The sequence below is a fragment of the Acromyrmex echinatior genome, chromosome 12, assembly GCF_024713525.1.
Source record: "Acromyrmex echinatior isolate Ae372 chromosome 12, ASM2471352v2, whole genome shotgun sequence".
Classification (NCBI taxonomy): Eukaryota; Metazoa; Arthropoda; class Insecta; order Hymenoptera; family Formicidae; genus Acromyrmex; species Acromyrmex echinatior.
The window spans coordinates 1,454,082-1,478,477 of NC_141863.1; the positions used below are offsets into that span (position 1 = coordinate 1,454,082).

A 24,396-nucleotide genomic window follows, 5' to 3' on the forward strand; every position below is an offset into this window, starting at 1 on the left:
TATAATAATTGATTTTTAGTTGTTACGATAATTGATAGTTATTATGGAATATATGAAGAAAATGACAGTATGTATAAATGTTCGATGCTGTACAAAAATGCGATCAAGCAGCTCGACTATCAAGCTTATCTTTTTGATGTGGCATCATCATGACTAGACGCTTTTACATATGAATCGGGCATCATGCCTGCATAGTACGTGAGTTTACAAACAAGAACAGTACCTAGTAATTTTGTACAAAAACATTGCTATTATTCTCATTGCGTGCTTTCGGCTTACAAAATTTTCGAAAGATTTCGCGCCGTTAGATTATTCGAGAAAATTCAAAGGCAAAAAATTTAATTATGCGGATATATATCGCGCGTAATATGTTTATTAATTGATTAACTAAGTTAACAAATATTACAAAAAATGAAGATATTTTTATTCGTCATTTTTATCTAATAAGATACTGCCGATAAAATTTGCTCCAATAAATGGAAAATATTTGTCAGAATTCCTTGCAGTTCGAAAACTATATAGTGGATAAAGTGAGACTACTTCTCTTGGAACGAGTGAAAAGTATGTTTATTATGTTTCTAGACATTCTGTATATTGTATGTTATAACTGACAAATTTGAATCAGCAGAATTATCTTATCATCAGTTCAATGATCTTCTCAACCTCACGAAAGCCTCAGAAATACATGAAAATCGCGCGTGTATTATCGCTACTCTAACTAACAAAAATACTCTGAGTGATCAACGATTATCCGTAATTGCAATCTAATATTACAAACTTCTTGTAACGAGACTTCAATTCATAGCAATCGAGGATTTGTAATCAGCCTTTGTGAAAACAGTATATCAGGGGCTTTCCATGTAATGACACAAGTCGACACAAGTGTCGTTCTATCTTTGTTGTTCTCTGAATGTCAAAAAGGATAAACTGATGTTTGTGTCGACTTGTGTCACTAAATGAGAAGCACATATTATTACTTAGACTCACAGGTTTCTATGTAAGTCAGCCAATCGAGTCCGCCACTTAGGCATTGCCCACGATTTAACGCGTCAGCGTGTTTTGCTGTAAAGCAGCGGTTGGCAACGTTGCTGGCCTTCAGATAACACGAGGAGCTTATGCGGTGGGGTCCGGACAACGAGAGGAACGAGAAGGAGGGGAACATAGAACTGTACGAACGACAGACTGCATTCCGTAGTGCTCACGCGAATGCAGTTCCGAGGAGAGGTTCTCGCACGACATCTTATCTCGGCGAAGATTCGCATCTACGACTCATTTGTACCGTTGCCTTGCATTTCTCTCTGGATCTGTCTCCTTCCGTCAAAGAAGTCGACGTTATCCTTCGTAACACACCCTTTGAAGGTGCGAAGAGGAGGTATGTGGTCCAGCGAACGTCAAATCTCCGTCAACTGTAGCTCAGATGAGCTTTTCCATGCAAAGACTCGATGAGAGCTATTTGTTTCGAAAGAAACAATGGGAAAAGGCCATATCGATCCGACGCACTTCTCAAATCCGTATCTCGTTCGTTCGTATGTCGTTTCGACAGCGAAGATATTTTCGTCGAGATCTATTCTTGCGAATCATCATCTTGAATCGATATTTCCATGGCAAAACTCGCGAGTGTACTCGTTCAACTGCCTGCGATCGGATAAAGTTTGATTATTAGTAAGGGTTGAATCCGTGATCCTTCAAAGGCATATACTTCTCTAAATAGCAAACGGAAAGCGAGAGACGTACTTGCCACTTCTCTCAAATAGAACCTTCACCTGACGAAATATCCTCCGTTTGAGAACGTTTCCGCCGTCTGTGCGTCTTTCCGCGCATTGCACTCGAGAAATTACGCGACCTATGCAAATTTCGAGGAACCTATTAAACTAATGGCCCTCACTTTTACGGGGGCCGTGTTGTTTGACTCCGTAGAAACGTTGTTTGTCGAAAACGCATAGCGATAATGCTACGACATTATCTATTTAAGCGGATGATTAGATAACGAAAATATGTAGGAATAGACTATTTACTGTGTCATTAATATTGTTAGATTTAATGATCGCATGACATGGATGTTTGTTTGCTACGTTCGATATATCTGAAGTAATGTGACAAGTCATTTGAAAACGTCATTATCTCACTCAAGTATATAATAAGAATATAATAATCTTAAAAAACAATTCTGCAGCATAGTCGAACTTTGATTGCTGTGGTAACCAAGTGAATACTCGTTATGTAATCTCACTCTGCTGACCTCGTCATGATTGCATTGAACTACTCGTGGCACGTTGAAATGCCATGATGATCTTAACGCGTACATGACGTCGTATTTCTAAATTTATTTATAATTGCGTTACTCGCAAAACTTATTGACTCACTATACAATTAACCTTTCTAAAACTAAGCGTTCGGTAAACCGTATCGGTCAAATACGTGGATTACGTGATTTCATTCTTACACAATTTAAAAGGATAAGATCGTATCTTTGTGATAGTCATCAAACTCATTCTTGCGTTACGCGAGAGGAAAAAACATTTTACTTATGTAATGTCGAAGCTACGACGAAAACAATTTTAATAAGTTCTCTTTTCTTTTAGATCGACTGTACAAAGAAGAAAAAGCGAAAGGTCATCGAGACATGGCAGAAATGAAAGTATTCACGCGGAACGAGATAAAAAAAAACGACGATAAGGATAAAGTCCTTTTCATCTTGCACGACAAAGTATACAACGTCCGCAGCTTTCTCAATGAGCATCCGGGTGGAGAGGAGATCCTATTGGAACACAAAGGCATAGACGCTTCCGAAGACTTCGACGACGTCGGGCATTCGAAAGACGCGATGGAACTGATGAAGACGTACCAGGTCGGTGTAATCGCTGATTCGGAAAGGATGAACAAACTGCCGAAAAAAGGCTGGACATCGGGATACGTGAAGGAAACGGAAAAGAACGTTCAAGGATTCAGCCTGTCTTCTTATCTACTCATGGGTGGAATCGCGCTCGTAGCGGTCCTCTTTTTTTACGTGTATTAACCGATCCGTTGGAATTAATTCGGGAAAATGCTGTGACCGTGACAGTAACAGTGTGACATGTGATAGAGAAAGGTACTAGAACGAAAAAATGTTCTTGTATGTCTCTAATGCCTCTGTGGTCTCCAGGAGGGTATTTCAATAATTAACTTCTCCGAAAGTTTTATTTAATATATTGGGTCATCTAAAAAGTATCCGCGGTACTTTTGTCACTAGATATATGATCATCAACGCACATCTAGTGACAAAAAACCGCGGATACTTTTTAGATGACCTAATATATATCGAATCGTCGTTATATATGAGCGTTATATATTAATGTTTGATCAATGTTATATTGTCAATGTAAAAAGTTGTTAATTTTATCGGAATGCATGTGTTAATTCTATTGAAATGATTTTTCTATACATATTATATAAAATTAAAATTAATCGCTAAGATTATATTTAGAAACGTCAATTTTTAAAGCAGTCAGCGATTTTTAAATGAAATTAGAACATGTTTCCATGGATTAACTTTAATCGTTAAATCAAGCGATTTTATTATACGAGTCACAAAACAAGTTTTAACTGGTTTTATCTACGATGTTATTCTGTCTGTGTGTGTAAGTTGCAAATTGCTTTAATTCAAAGCAGCCTGCGTTGCATATGCGAATCTGACAAATTAATTTGATTTTAATTAAAACCATTGGTAATATGTCAGTTTTAAAAAATTAAGAATCAATTATATTGAAATAAATATCTTTTATTTAATTTTAAATGAATTATAAAACCATAAGTCGAATGATTTCAAAATGAATTGAAAAAATGTACAATATTAATATTTATTAGTCAACAATATAAATTTTATTTAAATATCGTAACAAAAAATTTGAAAAAAACTATTAAATAAACTAACGGAACAGATTATTGCAGCTGCGTATTAAAAGAATGTTTAAACATTGAATTATGCTTACTAGTTCGATAAATTTTTAATAACGTGTATATCTATAATAAATTTGTTTAAAAAATTTGTTATCTCAAGCTTTCAATCTATATTGCTTTCATAATCTTTGAGATACACCGCTCATAACTCGCATTTACTTTTTAAACAAATAAAATAAATATATATCCACTATGTTATCCAAGATATTTTTCTTATTTATAGACGATGATAAACCTGTTGTTTGTTCATCATAAGATACACTGATTGTAATTTGTTTTCTAGACACTTATAAAACTTTTCCGCGATAGAATAAATTATACATCCCACTTTCTATTCCTATAAATTGTTGTAAACTGTATATAACGACCACTAAAGAGATCATGAATTTTCATAACCCAGAATGTTTCTCATTCGTTTTTCCACAAGAAAATACAAATGAATGAATCGCGGATGTTCGGAGGATCACTATTGTATAAGAGTATTTTAATGGAAAAAAAATCAAGTGTCAGGTGGTTAATTGGAGTGTAAGAATTTAAACAATGCATGCAAACGTAACATGTGAAACAAATTGAGAAAGAGGGAGAAAACGTGGAAGAAACCGACAGAACCCATTTAAGACTAAATGATACCTACGTATGTTATTTACAAGCACATACATTTTATCAAACGAAGTCGATAGTATAAACAACAATCACACCTTTATATATTGCCTACTTACATTGTATTGCAAGAAACACTTTTCAAGTATGAACGTGTAAGCTGTTACCTGAAGAGCTTCCATTGTATTCGTAATTGGTTTGATTCGCTTGTTAGGTACTCTATGTAATTGTCATATGCCTATCGACACTAATTGTAACCCAGGACGGACGTTACACGCCCGCGGCCGTCCACGTGTCGACATTTACACGCCGGCCATCGGGGGGTTCGCTTTTCCGAACAAGTAGTGGAAAGTGGTCGCATTGTCGCACCACCCTCGTCGGCTTCGCGCATGTACGTCCGTGTTGGAACTCGCGAGGGGAAAGAGAGGGACCACAATGACATATGTGGAAAACCGCATATCCTTCCTGTCAACCGTCGGCCATCTGCTTTACATACCGACTTCCGGCGCCGGCGGAAACTTTGAAACGCATCCAACCCTCCGGCTTCTCTAGGTCGCAAGGTCCTTCAACTCTCATAATTTTCTCTGTCATGATTCCGCACTTATCGTCTCCATCTCTCTCTCTCTCTCTCTCTCTCTCCCTCCGCGAATCCTTTGACGCTATGCAAACGGAGACACTCTCGGCATGCTGACGGTATCGCTTGTTGAAAATCGCGACGTACGTCCTCGTTTAACTCGCGACATTGCAAATGCATTCATGGAGCTCTGAATATGATAAAGAACCGGTACAAAAAATCGCCGTCGACAACGACAATTAAACCAATTAAGCAAATTAAAACAGTAAGAGATCAAGTAAGAGATCATATTTGATATCTGGATATTAAATATCTCGTGTTCTTCGATATCCTATAATTATAATTACGCAACGTTCATCGTGTAATTCTAATTCATTCAATTTGAGACTGTGAGGAATTGCAACGCGCGTAAAGATTAAAGTGAGAGAACGGCACACGGCTGATATAACGCACGAAAGTGAAAAGAACTTCGTTTCTTTGTAGTTTGACTAAAGATTTACTTCAATTTTTACAACGAATTCAGTACACATAAATAATTATCGCAAAATATTCGATGCAATCATCTTTTCCGAATTATCTTAGTAATACTAGTAATAGAAAATCACGGCGATTTTCTCGACGGTTCTCGAAGGAATCTTCCTTACAGCGGTTTTACTTGGTGGTTTTTCACGGCGGTTTTTTACACGATATAATAGCGAGACTCTGAACACTAAGAGAGAGAGAGAGAGAGAGAGAGAGATCGGCGACGATCGGCGCATATATTGCCTTCGTGGCCTCTTGGGGTCTTTTCTTGATAAAATTCAATAGAATTTTGCCACAATTGTAATTTTTGCGTGGCATTTGTTGTATAAGATTGATTGGCGCCTTGGATTCTTTTCGACTTTCAACGTAACAGTCATACGCGACAGAAAATCCGCGCATGATTGAATTGTTCTCGAACCTTCGATGGTCCGTTGCCGTTGTCTATGTGTGTGTGTATAACGAATTAATTTGAAATGAAAAAAACGACAAATTAATAGCTTTAGCGAGAATTAAGATCGTGCTAGAGATGAATTTACAGACTCATTTCATGCACACGTCCAACAACAATTAATGTTAATTAAAGAATTATGACTTTTTTTACGAATTAACGATCTCAAACAGAGACGCTTCTCTTCTCTCTTCTGTCGGCGGCGATAAAGGATCGTTTACATTTAGATGCCAGAGTGAAAACACTATTTTTTTTTATTTCTATTTACCGACCTCTCGATGGCTCGCCGTCGCTCTCTTTGCGAGGAAACGGAAACTCAATACCGTCCTTTTGAAGGGTCATAATTTCCTCTCCTTTTCCACCCGGCGAAAAGTAACTTTAAAAACACCAATGTACCTCTCGGTGTGAGAAGAGCGTAAATTTTTCAAAGGACTTAATGCGCGCCACTCTAAGAAAATCGTCGCAGTAATGCGAGCCAGTTAATTCAGCGTTTCAGAAGCATTTTTTGCTTGTTCTGCTTTTGATTTCGCGGTCGCTCGCGAGCCATTAAGTCACAGAGATTGACGGAAAGCTGACAGACGATACGGATAGATGAGACCACCATGATTTAAACGCTTCCCCACTGAATAGGAAAGGCGTAAGAACACGCCGCAAAGTCTGCAAGCGGGAAGAACGGGAAGAAAAGTGAAGTGCGCAAAGAAAGGGAATCCGCGGTGAAACGAGGAGGATTCTCAAATGGACGTAACGAGTTCTCCACAGTTTCCCGGTTGCTTTTTGCTGCCGTCTCATCCCCTGTTCCACTTACCTTTCCCTCCCGTTAGGTCTCACGAAAAGCAGCAATTTTTCCAATCCCCCTTAGATAAGACGCTTTAAAGGAGAGAGCGCCCGTAACAAGTCGCTATTTTCCTCCGTTGGTGACCAGGAAAATAAACTGGTGAACGTCAGCACGATAACAAGTGTATACGCAAAGGGTTAACAGACAGTAGAGGGAGAGACAAAGTACTCGGGCGCGCTCGGAATCGTAAGACGTGTTACTGCCGCCGTACCGACGCCGATGGAGGAGATATAATAAATATTCTGGTAAATGTGCGCACCGTCAAATGCAGGCCGTTCCCGCCGCGTTCTCGAGGACGGCGATATTTCACGCACCGCGAGATGAGCGCAGGGCACGCACGCGGATTTATGCGGCAAATTGTTTTTCACTCCTCTCGTTTGCCAACATTCAGCCCGAGCGTAATGTAAGCGTACGTGTAAGGAGCATACGAGAAATCCACGCTACGATAGGAAGGAAGGATGAATACGATAAAAACTTAATTGCCCCCAAGGATAGATAGGTCTATCTGGTTCTCCTTCGGTGCGAGAATTACAATCCTGCGTGGAAAAAGAGTTTTCAAGTACAACGGAAAAAATTTACCCTGTTGAAATATTTGTGTCGAATATAACACATTTCACATGAAATTTTCCTGTTCAAATTTTTGTATTCATTTAATATCCTATTTGGAAAAAAGAAACAAAAAAATATAAATGATCGCGATAGAGAAAACATGCTGACACAGTTTATGAATAAATTGTGAAAGTATAATTAACACTTATCATATGTTAAATTAAAACATATTTCATTCATTCATCTTGGAATTTGCGTTTTAAAACACATTATTTTTATATTACTTATTCATTTATTCATAAATTGAGTTATTTCGACATTAAGAAACGTTAAATAATATTACGTTAAATAATGTTTAATATTACAATTTAATACAAAATCTTTAATTATCATGATGTTTATCATTATGTTAAATTAATACTCGAATATGTTAAAATATTCAACACAAATGTTGTTAACAAGAACATGAATGAATCGTTTCCAACACAAATACATAATTTTTATCGTGTAACTAGATACAGGTCTGAAAATAAATTTTGAAAATAAATCAAAATTTTTTACAGCATTGTTCATCATATTTGAGCGTTCTACAAAATAATACAAGTATTGATAGTCCAACGAAGTTACTTTTAGATTTATATCTAAATTTTTAGGTACTTCAGCAAATTCTTTCCGTGTATGATTAATGAGAAGGGAATTTGTCCGAAGGGGATATTCCGGCTGAATTACATATATAATTATGATTCGATTGATTCGCGATCTGTTATTTTTTCTCACGATGTATAATTGCGATGCAATCGAGCTGACTTACATGGAGCAAATTGCGAACGAAATTGCAGTCAAGTTGCGAGAACCGTGTTTGCGGAACGTCGGCGAGCGCGACGATGCAACGGAAAACAGCACGATCAAATGGGTGCCTGTATTGCACTGTTGCCCCGAGGTAACGTTGGAACGAAACCCGGAAATACACAGTTTCGTTCCCGTTGTACGAAATCTCTATTTCGCAATACTATTCTCGTATATCGAACTCGAACAGAACTCCGAGAAGGACTGTCATTTAGCGCTTCGTCTTCCAATGCTACCAAATAGGTGACCACCTCCGTCGAAAGAAGGGACAGGTCGCAAATCGATCAGAAAACTTCTGGCCAATGGAAAAAAAAAACATTTGACGCTTCCTGCATTAGATATTAAAGCAGCAATGGTAACCTCATCTCTCGAGTTAATAACATTTTGTTATTTTTAACTTCCACACTGAAAAAAATATACTAAATTTTAATAAATCATTTGTTTGAATAGTGCCAAATGTAGTACTAAATATAATATAAAGATACATTTATTTGGCACAAGAATCATTAATTTGATTTAATTATAATTTTTTTAAATATTTATTTACTGTAAGTTTAGCTGGCACTAAATATTTGTCAAATAAATATTTATTAAAATTTAGCATTTTTTCTCAATGCATATGTCAAAATGTATCAATCCATTTTTGTTGTTAGTTTCATCGTAAACCTCGTCAATCTTAACGTATACATTTAGTGAACAAATAATAAATTGAGAATTTTGAGTCAAATTTAATGAATGTTCTTGAATTAAATTATTTATCCATTATCTCCATTATTCCAGTCAAATTAATGATTATTGGATAGGATCGGTGATCTATTAAAAATAACACAAATTGGATAATTTGATAGTTATAAATTTAATAGCGTAGCATCATTTCACCGAGTACCTTCCATTTACGATAGTAACAAACAAAGTCGACAAACATCATTCTATCTCTCTTAATATTCAATGAATAAAGACAGAATAACACTTGTGTCGACTTGTGTCACCGAAAGGAAAACATTGTTGTTTATAAGTATTAAACAGAGACAAATAATGTGCTCGCGAGTATTGTAAGCGCCAAGTGGAACGCACCCTTAGAAGGTTCGCAGCCGACAATAATACGGAAACGTCTGTTTCCGACGATACATGCATTGCAAGACGATGCACATGCGGAGAACATCACTCGCTCATGCTCGGAAGTGCATCGATGCTCGAGGTAATACGGATGGAACATCGATCTGCATGAGATTATGGCATGGCCGTTAGAGTAACGGAGTGCCTAAAGTTATCAGAACGTGGGCAAGTAGAGAGGAGTAGAGAGGATGGTGCGAGGTCGAATAATGGGAGCAACGGCTATATCGGCTGTGTACGCAGCTTTTCGAGAGTGTTTTGAGAGATGAACGAACTCCAGCCGGCGTCGTCGCGAACGAAGAACGGAAGGAGAAGAAATGCTGAAGAGCATTATTTTCCTTTGGCTTGCAAGATTGGCGAATTACGAGTTATTCGTCAATTTGAGAGGATCGATCGATCGTCGACGACGAGTAACCGATACGCTAGGTATCTTCAATTAAGAGTATTTTAATAATATATAAGTCACCCGAATACGCGAATGCCTGCTTAACTTTGAGAAAAAATTTCCTAAGGATTCCTTAATTTTTTAGACTAAAATTAGAATACAATTCTTGAGATGCAAATTTAATAAATTTTACTGTCTGCGTTTTTTAGCCGTTTTATTTCCTTACTTTCTTTCTAATTTAAAAAGTACGATCAAAAAAAAAAAGTAAAGAACTTTTATAGAATTTTAAAGAATATAAAGAACAAAATTTGCATAAACATAAAAGAAGCACCAGTATTTAAATATTACAAAAATACTTTTTTTCATTCAAACTTATCTAAACTTATCTACTAAAATTTCATCTACAATTTATATAACACTTCGTCATTCGTAAATTAAAGAAAACAAACTTCCCAAAGGGAGAATTTAACAAAAATTTGTCAGAAAGTTCAGTTTCTCTCAGGAAAAATATTTTAATATATATAGAATCGGAACCGTAAATTACCTGTTCACGTAAAACTGTATTAAAGGTAAACTAAGAATTCATCGGTTTTCAATATCCTCTATATTTACAGTCTCTGAATGTCTCGCAGCGAATGCACACCAAGTCTCACTCATGATGATGATCAAAGACGACGGCCACGTGGCAGAGTCCTGTTCATCTTGAAGAAGCTCAGCTCCTCTCAGTGGACAGTCTAATATCGCTAAAAGCTTTTTAATAAACAGTCTTAGAGTCTAGCGACGAGTGTGCACCGACATACGTGAGGTATACGAAGGCGAATCGCCTCTATGCGAGATTCCCATGGGAGAACGATGAGGTACGCTCTCGTTGGAGAGACTCTAAGGGGAAGGGAATAAAGTGGCGTACAGGATCGAGGAAGTATCGCAAAAATTTGCCTTTCGTAACCCGACTGACGCGATGTATGAAAATGTAGTCCGTGAAAGAGGAAAAGGACAACCGCGGGGAGTATGACGTACGATACGGAGAGGGGAAGTGTTTATTTTACAGAGTGGAGACTAAGACGTACAATATTGTCCTCGGCAAAGTGGTCGGTTCTATTTTCGAGTTCTCCTCTTCCCCTCCCAGCTCTCATGCCTTTCTTTCTCTTCCGTTTTACTCGTACGCTTCGCCGTTCGTTTTCCGCGAACGACATAAATTTCTGCCCGAGAAGTACAACGTAATGACACGCGAGCCTCCACTCATTTTTCTTTTCCTCCCACCGTCCTTTCTGAAGTTAAACACGAAGTTAAACACGACAGCCTTCGATGGGAATGGGATTATAATTATGTTGCATCTATTAAAAAACAGGGATACGTTAACTACGTTCTAAATTTCTTGCAGTGAAATATCACTTCGAGAGAGTGAAAATATTTAACTTCTTGGGGAAAATGTGAGAATCTTCTTTTCAGAGTGAAACTCACTTTTTTGAAGTGAGATTTCACTCCTTCGAAGTGAGAATTTATTCTAAAAAGAGTAAAAATTGTGACTTTTTAAAGAAGTAAAATATTTTAACTTTTTTTCAAGAATGGCTGTATTTTCACTACTTTCTTGGAGTGAGATTTCACTGTAAAAAATTTAGAGTCGTAAAAAATTTAGTATCGTTATTTAGAAGGAAAGGGTTGAGAATAGCGCTTTAAAAGTCAAATTGGTATTTAAAGTAAAAAATAATTTTCTCGCAAAGTAACGTATGAGACTTTGGAGCAATCGTTATGTAAAAAAATGCTCGAATGTGTTTTAAGATTGCGACGTAAGATCTTTGCGATAAAAAAATCACTGCTGCGGGAAATTTCGGCGAATGGAATTCATCTCTCGGCGGAACGCGATTTAAAATTAAAATATGACATGTTGGGAGAGAAGATGGAGAAGAAGAGGGGGTTCGCTGAAATTCGCTCCTCTCGACAGACGTGGAAAGTGTACATAATAAAAGCTTCCGGATCAATTTTCTCCCGATTCCGCGTGCAAGCCTAAAAAGATTCCAGTCTCTCTTTCAATCTCTTCTTTATGAAAACGTGAAAACGGAAGAGTTACATAAAAGTCACCGATAAAACTTTCATCTATAACGCTATCTAAACATTCATCGATTTAGTATCACGATCAAGTATCATATTTTTCGATCAATAAAAATATTACTTTAGATATACTGTTGAAAAATGATTTCGTCGTCCTTAAAAAATATTTCGGTCCGGAAGTTTTTTGTGAGAATTTTATCTTCGACAAACAAACAAAAAATTTCAAATACGCATAGTGCACATGCATGTGGTTATTGTTAGTGGAATTTGGTGTCGGCGAAATAGCATTCGCGAAAATATTGGCAAAACCTTCGTCGCTGATTGCAACGTAAACCGGAAAACATACGAAAGAGACAAGCACGATCCGGTTTGTTGCCTTTTTTCCGAGCATCCAATCGTTTCCGTCTGGCCGGTAGATTCGACAAATCTACACCGTTCCTAGGGATGCCAGCGTTGATGAAATGTGATTTTCGTCGAATATCGCGCGTGAGGTAATCCACGGCGCAAAATTTCATCAGCGCCTATTTCCCATTACGGTAAACTATCGCTGTATCGCAGTTAAATTTGAGTAGGTCATTTCGAAATTTTTTTTAAAACGACGTTAGCATACATTTAAAATATTACAATATATATATATATATATATATATATATATATATATATATATCGCCTTCTATCTTTATAATTATATAGAAATCAATTTGGTTGGAAAAACCGTGTGAGAGCCTCGAGTTTCAATAAATTTGAATTCACATGTATTTTCGTGCAAAATTACAATTTGGAATTAAATAAAAAATAAAATAAAAGTGATTCGAATTCCGCGTACAATTCGACACTATGAATGTGTTATGGAGCGTTAAGTGGAATGCAATCTATATAGTGTCAAATTAACACTATATAGTATCAAATTTATTCATTGTTATCGTATACAAAATAACGATATATTGAGTAGAAGCGATTCAAATTAGATTAAATTTGACACTAGAGATTTAATAGTGCGGAGTCCATTTGAAATTCAATAGATATTAAGAGAATAAATATAAAGTTTCATCTTATGAGTCTAAATGATGGATAAGACTGTCCGATAAAATTGTCGTTAAAGAAACAATTTTTCTCGTTTTTCTAATGCTTTATCCAGCCCGGAAAATAATCTGGAGTTGTCTATTTTTTCCAATTTCGTTTACACTGTTAAGTTTATAATGCCAAATTATACCTAATTTGAATCATTTCTATACTAAAAAGAGTAGTAATAATAATAGCTATCAAATATTTAGTGAAATAATGGTAATTATATGTTTGATTAGTATAACTAAACATAATTTCACTTTTACAAATATTTAATTAATGGTATTACATTGGTAATACCATTTGGTAATATTTACTTTATTTACTAAATATTTGTAGAGATAAAATTATGTTTAACCAAGCATTATATTAACCAAGCATTTAATTGATATTATTTCATTAAACATTTGGTAGCTATTATCAAAAGTTTAATGAAATAATCATTTTTTAGAATATAAATCCACTGCTCCTACTCAATATACTGTTAATTTCAAACAATGAAATTAAACAATGAACTCAACAAAATGTATTAAATTTGACTCAAATTTAATTTATTATCAACTAAGTGCATACATTAATATGGACGTTGTTTACTTAAAAAATAACTAAACCAAAAAATGGATCGATTCACATTTTGACACACATGGAAGTTAAAAATAACAAAATGTTATTGTCAAGGGATTGGGTTGCCATTACTCCTTTTCTATCTAACACTGTACTACGTTCAATTACACGCACATTCGACCACGTGGCGACAGAAATAATAACGATAAAAAAACCGACGTGATGAGAAAATAAACGGATATCTCTAAAAATCTTTCAATCAATTTGCATAATCGAGTACGCGGAATCCTTGCCAAGTATTATGCGTTCGATCTAAATTCAGCATCGATGCTCCACCGATTTGCGTTGCGGGAAGAGCGGAAGCGGAAACGCGTGTCTGGAAAACGCGCAGCATCTTATAGATATACATCAAACAGACGCAGCTTAAAGCAAATACAATCTCTTCTCTTTTTCGTGATCCCTTCATTTTTCTCTACGGTTTCCCCGCTACGCTTTATTCCCATCGTTTCTCTCTCGCAGTTCTAATAAACAGTTTATAAATCTCAGCGCAAACTCCGCTTTTTGAGCTCCCTTTATCGCGTTTACTCGACGTAGCCTATTCCTAACGCGGGCAAACGGATGAAAGTGCTTCTTTCTTGCATCCACACCCGCATCTACTTGCTTCCGCCTCCGGTTAATATTTGAAAGTTTTGTTTAGTAGTTCTCGATAGTGCGCTTTTGTGTTCAAAGTTGCAACAACGGTGAAAAGTTTTACAATAGATTCTTTTAAATGTTTTATTAACGGAAAGCTAAAGTTTCAAAAATGTCTGCGTTAACGCAAAGAAATGCACTCCTAATGATCGCAATATGATACAGCAAAAAGGATTTCTCAAAAAGAAAAGGAAGAGAGAGAGAGAGAGAGAGAGAGAGAGAGAGAGAGAGAGAGAGAGAGAGAGAGAGAGAGAGAGAGAGAGAGAGAGAGACAAATAGAGAGAGTTTGGTATCTCATAATAAGCGTAAATTAATTAATTTCGTAAGAATAATAAAAGACTCCAGAGAATATAAATCATAAAAATACAAATGCCAAGCAGAATCAACACTACTCTCTCTAAAATCTTTAAAATCTTTAAAGTGAAATCTAAAGAATGGAATCTCACTCTTAAAACTTAACATTCGAGCTACTTTTTTTCAAAAAATACATATTTAAGAGAGTGAATAATTAATATCGATCTCAATGAACGTACCCATGATCGACGGAAACCCAACAAGAATTCTGAAAAATCCTTCGAATTATGTGCACTAATCGTAAGATCGTGTTACGCGAGTTAGCCGAACCGGAGTGTGGAGAACCTCACGAACGTGCGAACGAACGACTACTGAAAAGGCGGTAGGATTCGCGGATCCGTCATGCGCTCCTGGCTCAATTTCAGTCGCTGTTACGACTACACCCGGACCTCATTCAACACCACAAAAGGGCCTCACCATTCCGCTCAACCACTACGCCCGCTTCCGCCGCGCGACGCTCCCCTGTTAAGTCGCCCTTGGGACTATCCAGCACTTGAAATAAATTGCAAATCGCCGGAATAGTCGACAGCTGAATGGAGCTTTCGACATACATATCGATTTCAATAAAACTTATTCGAAATTATTGCGTGCACAGCAATATCAATTCTTTCCACTTTTTCCCAAACCAACTCCAGAGTTTCGCAAATTCTTCATTCTACAATTCCATCAGTGTACGTTCTTGGTTACATTAAGATTAAATTATTAAAGATTCGGTTTTGATTTTAATGTCCGTCTCTGGACTATAATTAATATCAGAGTTTTTTTCCCCGCTTCTTTTTTCCTTTTCTTTGCGATTAATGTTTTAGGTGTATTAAAAGTTATTCATTTCAATACACATAATTGACACTGATTAGCTGAAAGCGAAAGACTAAACCGATAGAATTTAAGTGTTTGCGATGTGGTGAATTTTTGTTTTAGTGAGCTACTTTCTATTATTTTACAATAAATCATTTTTGCTGCCCTCCTCTCCCAACAAATTTACCTTTTAATAATTTTAATACACTTTAGATCGTTATTAGAATTCGTTTTTATATTATACAATAGTTTCCATTAGGTGGAGGTAAACAAGTTTTTTTTTGTAATTACAACACATCATATTGTCTCTCAGGATGGCTCAAAAGTGAGCCGAAACATGTAAGCGGATTAATAATTAATAAAGTTGTTTTGTTAACCGTATTGATTTGCACAAGAATTATCGTGCTTGCTCTGTTATATCCAACCATTTTCTAAAATTCCATAACATTTCCGTGATTTCCAGATAAAATTTTCCTGATGCTTTCGATAATATTTAAAAATTTTTTATATTTTCACTCTAATTTGGAAATTGTCAAATTTTATTGAGAAAGCAATTTAACACAGCAATATAAATCACTGTTGCTGATATCGCTTGCATTTAATTATTAAGTTAGTAGCATTCCAAAACTACGTAGACATGATACAGACATACTAGGCTTCTTTAAAGTCAAGAATTTTTATTTTCCAGTTCAATTTCCAGTTTCGTGGCAACTATGAACTCCCAAATCGTTCTGTTTTTCCCATAAAACTCACGCGTTTACGATTTCCATTTGTAAGTATCATATGACCAAAGTAATATCGCAAAGAAAAGTTTATTTCCATTGTACGACTATGCAAATTCACCAGCGGGTTACTGGCGGACCAACAACATTGACTAGAAGGAGATATCCTTGGATCTGCAGAAAGATGCGAGTAGTAATACCTTCGCTCTACCTTCGCTCTACCTTCGCTCTAGGGGAGGAGAAACGAAAGGTTAAGATAGCCTGAAGACTCGTCTTGCTGCGCTAAGCGTCACCGGCGAAGCTCAGAGACTAATGCTACACCTGGCGTGGCAGCTGCTCGGAACCGTCCGTTACCTGGTTCGGCAGCACCTGTTCGGGGATTGCGTGCGGTGCGGGGCCTCAGAAAGGCCCATAGCAACACATGTTGCCCACGAGTGTTCCCTAGTGCGGCAAAGCGACGAATGATTGAAAGAATAGAAGAGAGAGAGAGAGAGAGAGAGAGAAAGAGTCTCCTCGCTGGAACGCCTCGTATCGTTCCTCTTGCAACTTCCACGTGAGAGACGGTCGTATTTTTGCATTCAGAAAGATGCCAAATACAAATAGGCTGAAATAGGCACGACGTCGGAAAAGTGAATTTCGAAAGAGAGACGCAGATGATCCGTGATCCCTTTTTACACGACACTGGCGAAGTGTGCACTGACGCGAATTGTACGCGGCAAATATTTTGATACTTAAATTAATCGTACAGTTTAATCGCGAGAGATTCGCATCAAACATTTCGCGGAGTCAAACGAACAGTTCTTGCTGCGACGATCAAACATCGCGGTTGTTTGAGTCACAATTCACGTTCCGCTGATACAATAAATTTATAGGAACATGCACGATATACATCTGCCTGCGCAACGTCAATCGCGTCCGTCTGCGATAAATGACGTTTACCTAATTGTGATTGAAATTATTCACGGTAAAAACTGTGTTGTTCCGACCGATTAATCTTCATTGAAAATTTATATATACATATAAATCAATTGATTTTAATTAAATGTGACTGCACCTTCTTCTCGACGCTGACGCGACGTAAGAAGCATCTGTTTGCTACATAAAAGATCGCGTAAATATCGGATTCATGAGAAACGCACTCAAACGTAATTTTACAACATCTACGCATTTCATTCTCTCCTCCTCTCTCGCTCCACTTCTCGTTCCAACCTGCGCCGTAGACAAAACGGCGTCGGCGGATAATAAAGACATCGCGTGTGCATAATTATCTGGTGTACCTTCCTGGAATTAATTTCGAGCTTCGCTGAAAGAGAGCTTTTTTTGCTCACCCCTGTCCGTTAACTCGGTACGTCGCCTCCCCCCCTCCCTCCCTCTCTCTCTCTCTCTCTCTCTCACGTTCTCCTGTTAAACGCACGAAACTTGTGAATCAGCTTTGACTACCTCAACGAGACGAGATGGCGAGTGGAAGTAAGTATTGTCACAAGAAAAAGCACTACGAAAGAATTTGCCGAGAAAAAGTGCCGCCCGAGCTAGTTTCGCTCTCTTTACGACCCGACCGCCGTGATGAAGTTTGTCAATAAAAAGTTGGGAGTTGTTAAAAACAGAAAAAGGGAAAAATGCGTCGTAAAAAGACGCGTGAAGGGAAGGGAAGGGAAGGGAAAAGGGCTCATATTCACCTCGTGACCTGTTGCAACCAATGCAATTTTCCTTGAACCGCTCGACGAGCCTGAGCCTCTGCTAGCGGTTCTGATAGAAATGAATGCGCGGCTGGCGATTGCGTTACGCGAGCGGAATAACGAAAATCGAAGATCGGTTGCGACGCGAAGCCACGCAATTGCCACATCGTGCATGTAGATCGTGCATGCGGTTGTAGATACGCGAGCAGCGGACACGTCGCTGCGTGATAGAACGCGCTTCCCCGATGACACGCACACGCGTGGTTAGCACGCGATGAGCTGCATTGTGAGTGCGCCTAATGATTAGCTACCACAAGTGGACATATGGCTTCCTCGTGTACATTAATGCGGCGTGCCCGCGTATTCCGGAGTCTACTACGTAGACTTCCCACGGGAGGAAAAGAGCACGTTTCACCGTCGTACACGAAATAGCGTTCCTGCGACGAACATATTAATCTCGTGTTGCGCAACGCAAGGTTCCCGTCGATCCCAGGCTCCAACCATGGTTAGTTCGAAGACTCTGGCTTTTTCATCAAATCTTCTGTTAACCGCTCAAAATTTTCATGATCCTTCCTTTCAGTGGATATCTCCGACGGGAGGATCAAATCTGATGATCTTTTTTTTTTTTGTAGGAAAAATATCTGACTATATCTTGACGATTCCGATTATATTAATCTGCAGAATTCCGGTTATTTCAACTAGAATTCTAGTAGATTCAACCAGAAAATTCTAATTTGTTCATTTTCAACCAGAATTCTAATTAATCCAATCGAACATTTTTTTTCAGTGTATTAATTTCCGGTAGGGAAGCCGTCGATCTCCAGATATATCAGTCGAAAGGTGGCAACTGTGGTTCCAATAGCAAAGCTATCGTATCGACCGGTATTTTTTGTCGATTGATTGGACGAATACTCGTGTTGGCACGGACATGACGAATTTCGTTCAGTGTATCATCGAGCGTAGCCGCGAAACCTTTGCAAAATTAAATGGTGCCCCGAGATATGAGTTTTGACTCAATTGACAGGTCGTTTTTTTTGCTGATACGATGTTTGTTGAATTCCTCTTTTTTTTTTTATATATGATCGATTCCATTGGAGACGCAAATAACGCGAAACGTGAGATCTATGAGAGACATGACACTCTCTAATATTACTACGAATTTCGTTCTGTTGATTACAACAATCTCGAATAAATCCGCTTTGCAAAAAAATCATTCATCAAAAATGAACAAAATCAATTCATATAAATAATCTGCTCATTCATTGAAAATGATGTGCATTTACATTCGGTTTGTAAATTTTTTACAGCCAATCATGCCGGATCATAACCAAAATATAAATATTTGATATTTTTTATACAGGGTGGGCCATCTATTGGTACGTTTTTGAATTTCGTCGTATGGCAACACCGAACGAGCTACAGACCCGAAATTTTGACAGTTTATTAGTCATACCGTCCGCGGCACGAAACAACATGTTTTCTCTTGAAGAGCGTTTTGAAATTTTAAAAACTTATTTTCAAAGTCAGTGCTGTGTCGCCGAAACTGTACGAATTTTGAAAAGAAATATGGGTCGTGATAGAGCACCCACCGAAGGAGCTATACGCAAATTGGTGAGGAAAGTTCGTGAGAAAGGGATGTTAGTGGATGACATTATATTACGACTGTTTTGAGTGAAATTGGCGCCGAGGTAGTCCAAAATGTCATTAATAATTGGGGTGACCGAATGGCATACTGTAAGGCCAGTAGAGGGAGCCACATGAACGAAATCGTTTTTCATTCTTGACGCGGATACTTTTAGCTTCACAACAAAAAAAAAATTAATAAAAAATATCAATGTATGCTCATTTGATCGCATTTTTAAAAACGTACCAATAGATGGCCCACCCTGTACAAACAAAATAAATATTATACAACTCGCAAGATTTTGTTTATATTTATGCAATAAGAAAAAATTGTTATTCAATTGATCAAATTAATTTAGTTCATCTTTATTTTTTTCGTTAGAGAATATGTATTTAAGTCAAATATATTTGATTTAAATGTACACTGAAAATTCTACACAGTAAAAAAAATTTGTGTTGGTCTCGTTTGTATTAACAGTTTGTGTTGAATTTTTTAACATATTCGAGTATTAATTTAACATAATTTAATTGTGTTATTTAAAGATTTTGATATTCAATGTTTTTAGTGTCAAAATAATACAATTTGAGTGAGTAAATGAACAAGTAACATAAAAATAATGTGTTTTAAAACGTAAATTCTAAGACAAATGAATCAAATCCATCTTAATTTAACATTGCATAAATGTTAATTTTCTGATAAAAAATATGCTTTCGCGATTTATCAACTGTGTCGATGTTATCTTTCTTTGCATTTTATTCTCTTACATAATATTTATGTTACCTTCTAATATATTCATCTTGTGTAAAATTAACTCAAAAATTTGAGTGGACCGTTTGGGAGATTTATGCGATTTATGATAAATTCAACACATTTTTTTTTCAATTGTGTACTTGAAAATAAATGAATCAGAATTTTCTGGTTCATTTATTTTCAAATTTATTAGCATTCTAATTGAGATAACCGGAATTCTGATACAATATTTCTGGTAAAATCTACTAGAATTCTTATTTTTACCAAAATAATTATATCAATCAGAATTTTAATAATCTCAACTAGAATTTTAATAGATTTAAACAGAAAATTCTGATTCGTCTATTTTTCCAACGGAATTACTATTTAATCCAACCAGACCATTTTTTTCCATCTATACATTTTCCATCGAAAGAAATAAAGACGAACTAAATTTAATTAAATGAACAATTTTTCCTCAGTGTAAAAATGGCCCTCTAAAAATGATCTTTAATAAAGGCTGCGCATTATTGAACTACACCATGTCGATATTGTAGACCCTTTTCAAAGTATACGATCGTGTTCGCCATTATACTCACAAACGCAAGCGCATCGCGTCTCGTATTCACCATCACATCTCGTGTCATGCATATTTTCTCTCTCCCGCATCCCGTATTCTTTTCACATTTCTCGAACATTGTTATTAAGCAATATCCGGACCATCAGTCATTAAGTCTGTTTTTTATAGCTGTATACAGTCTTCGTACTTAATTGTATTTTGTAACTAGTGTACATTCAGGATTGCCATAGAAAATGAATTTTGAAATTCCCTGACTTTTCCAGGTTTTCCAAATGAAAATGGAAAATTTTCCATGACTAATTGTAAGAAGCTAGTCTACATTATTAAAAACAACGCAAAAAAATCTTAGTAGCATAGTAAAATTTTGAGTGCAAATTCAAGCCAGCAAAAAATAAATTAGTTTTGGAAAAAAGAATGCAATTAAAAGAAGACGAAAAAGAAGAATCAAATAAAAATAATATATGAATTTTAATTATTTTATTAAAATCGTCTAAAGTGCACAAGTTTTGAACGTATTTGACTAAACATCAGATATATTTAAAAAATTACAACTATTACTTGTAATGTGTTGTTGATGCAGTTTAAGGAAATTGCAAGCAAATTTCGAAATTCCATACTTTTTTACATTTTCCCCTGATTTTTTCCGGTTTTCCATGATCAATTTCAATTTCTCTGACTTTTCCCAATTTTCCAGGTCTGTGGCAACATCGATATTCTTTGTATTTAAAATGAAATAAGTATAAGTACTTTCTAAAATTGTTGAAGTAGAACCTAATTCTAAAGAATGACAATTGAGCCAATGTTGAAAAAGAGTGACTCAATTGTCAATTTTTAAAAGCGAGATTTCATTCTTTAAAGTTACATTCCACTCCAAAGATTGTAAAGAGTGCGTTTAATATTTGACAAAAGCGAGAAGAAAAGTTCTAATGCAATCCAGTGCAGCAATAAAAAACAATATGACTCTATCAATTTTTATTTATATGGCATTTAATCTTTTATTATGTTTAATTAAATTCTAGTATTTTGGTAAACCATACGTGACTGAAGAAAACTTCATAAAGTCAAAATTAGTTTTGTTCAATTTTTAATATACCTAACACATTATTAATACAATTAATAATTTATATCCTTTATTATTAGTTTGCCGTCTCCCAATGGAGTGTATGACATGAATAAAAACACACCTAATCTATTTGCAGGACCTCGTATCATCGGAAATTCCATTTCGATAATATTTAGAAGTGGTATTTTGCAGAACGAGGACATTCAACGAATTTTTCGACAGAAATGCACAGCAATTCCGTTTCGGAAGTCGGTCAAGCGTCGGAGTAAGTTAAGCGTCGTCGTCGTTATCGTTGAGCAAATATTGATTCGAGTTGTTTCGAGTTGTTTGACGTTGTCAACTGAAATCGCACACTACTCTGCAATTAACTAGTCTGTTATCGAACGGCTGGGAAACTCGAGGGGTTAATTAGGGGTGATAAACCCGCAACTGTGGTTCCATGGCGCTCGCGCGCGTGCTTCAACCAGTCGATAAATTTCGATCGTCCGCAATTCTCATCGTCCCGAGCATTGTCGGTGCGTCACACCGTCACGCATTGTTGTATCACCCGCGTAATAATTCGTGCGGTAAACAGACCGCTCGGCCAGCCTTTCGCGTGGCAATTTTGCAGAAAATTGCGACCTATTCAAGCCGCGTTTTAACAATCTGTACAACGTTCCGTTCGCGTCTATGTATAAATTACGGGAAAGAACCTTCCCTTTCCACCGTTCGAAAAAGGGCAAAGAAAATAGAATTCCGGACAATTGCGCGCATCGTACCCGCGCGGAATAATAAACAACCCGTTCAATCTTTATCTCCCCGACGATGAGAAAGCCGGCGATCAGAGAGAGCCGCACGTTTTCTGGCAGCGAGACGGAATCCTCGATGACACGATAAAAAAAAAAAAAAGAGAGACCGTGCTGGAATTCCCGTTCAAAATCAATAAAGTTACTCCTACCAACCCCCGCGGAATCGAAATAAAACGACTTGGCGATGTCGCCGAGTGGCGGTGCCGTGTCTTCCCCCGTTCGAGGGAGAAGTGGAGGTAAAGAAGATCTCCTGACTCTCTCGCGTCGGTTGCTTTTATTATAAAATACGAAGGGCAATTTTCGTGTTTTTCTTCATGCGAATCGCATCAAATTATTCAGGTATATAAATTTTGATTGATTGCCAAACAAAACCATCGGTTCGGATTTTTTCTCAATTGCGCTTTTTTTTTTTCGTCTCGACTTAAAAATCTCTTAAAAAGTTTAAAGCTCGCTGTACATAAAATGTAAAATGAATAAACATTTTTCCCGATTGATTATAAAAGCTCGTTGAGTTCCCTTTTTGATATAACATCGTGTTACGAAATCCGATTGTTCCAACTCTCCCTCCCTCTCAAGCAATACGTTTAAATGTATTATCTGACGAGGCAGTTAACTAAACTCTAATAGACTAATTATCTCGGCTGCTCTTCACCGGGGAGGCTGACGAAATTACGAATAAGTTTTCAGCAAATTACCAAACAACATTATTCCGCGCGTTGCGCGAATATACAGACGCTACATGGAATTTGTTAAATTCGCTTGCAACCGAATAATAATGGCAATAGTGGGAGAAATACAGTAAATACAGTAAATAAAATTCTCGCGGGTTAACGTGCTCTGATTAATTAACCGGTGTGCACCACTGCAACAGTATACCAATTAAAACCCAAAAAGGTTAGGTAAAGGGAAATAACGTTTTATTTAAAACATTTTTATTTATTATGTTGTAATTTCACTTTACATATGATTACTGTTTTATGCATGATTATTGTTCCATTTGATTTCATCGTGTTAATAATTGAACTATCGAGGAAAATAATTCAAGGTAACAAAAAGTTACACAAATTTAATTAACTGCAAAATAACACGCAGGGTTGCCACAGAAAATAAATTTTAAAATTCCCTGACTTTTCCAGATTTTCTAGATAAAAATGGAAAATTTTCTAATATAAAATATGTAAATTTTAACACATTTAAAGTCAAGAATTGTGAAGGAAAGCTAGCATATATTATTAAAAACAATGCAAAAAAGGTTAGTAGCACATAAAATTTTGAGTGCAAATTCAAGTCAACAAAAAATTAATTAGTATTGGAAAAAAGAATGCAGTTATGAAGAAAGACGATCAAATACAAATACTGAATGAAATATAAATTTCAATTATTTTATTAGTTTAAAGTACGTGAGTAGTGAGTTTGAACGTATTTCACTATAAACGTCAGATATAATATTAAAAAATTATAACAATTATCTAGAATAGAAGCAATTTAAGGAAATTATGAGCAAATTTCAAAATTCCAAACTTTTTTACACTTTCCTCTGACTTTTCCCAATTTTCCGGGTTTTCCAAGTCAATCCTGAACACGGTATCCCAAAACAACGCGCTACCGTTATTTTCCGAATTTATCACTGACTTTTCAAATATTTTAAATTAGTTGAGCCAAAAAAAAAGGAAAAAGTAACGGCGTTCCAACTCGAGCACTCGTTGATTCGAGACGAGACAAAAGCTCGGTCGGTCGGTCGGTCGACTATATTCGGTTTTGTTTCTCGTGAACGCGAAAACGTAACAAGCCACTTGGCCACGTTGCATATTTCAGAATAGGCCAACTAGTCAGCCAGACAGTGTGCCAAGTCCTTCACTGGAAAATCCGGACGAGTATAGTGTTCGTTA

At 36.6% G+C, this 24,396-nt stretch overlaps 2 protein-coding genes across 7 annotated transcripts in view; one reads left to right on the plus strand and one right to left on the minus strand.

Moving 5' to 3' along the window:
* Window positions 1–24,396, minus strand: part of HnRNP-K (Heterogeneous nuclear ribonucleoprotein K) — a 122,129-nt gene that overhangs the window by 15,346 nt on the left and 82,387 nt on the right. The gene's annotated exons all lie outside the window — the stretch shown is intronic.
* On the plus strand, window positions 108–4,280 carry LOC105143716 (cytochrome b5). Its single transcript, XM_011052177.2, has 2 exons — window positions 108–1,359; window positions 2,583–4,280. Exons 1-2 carry the CDS (start codon window positions 1,116–1,118, stop codon window positions 3,014–3,016), a joined length of 678 nt encoding a protein of 225 aa, XP_011050479.1. The 5' UTR covers window positions 108–1,115; the 3' UTR covers window positions 3,017–4,280.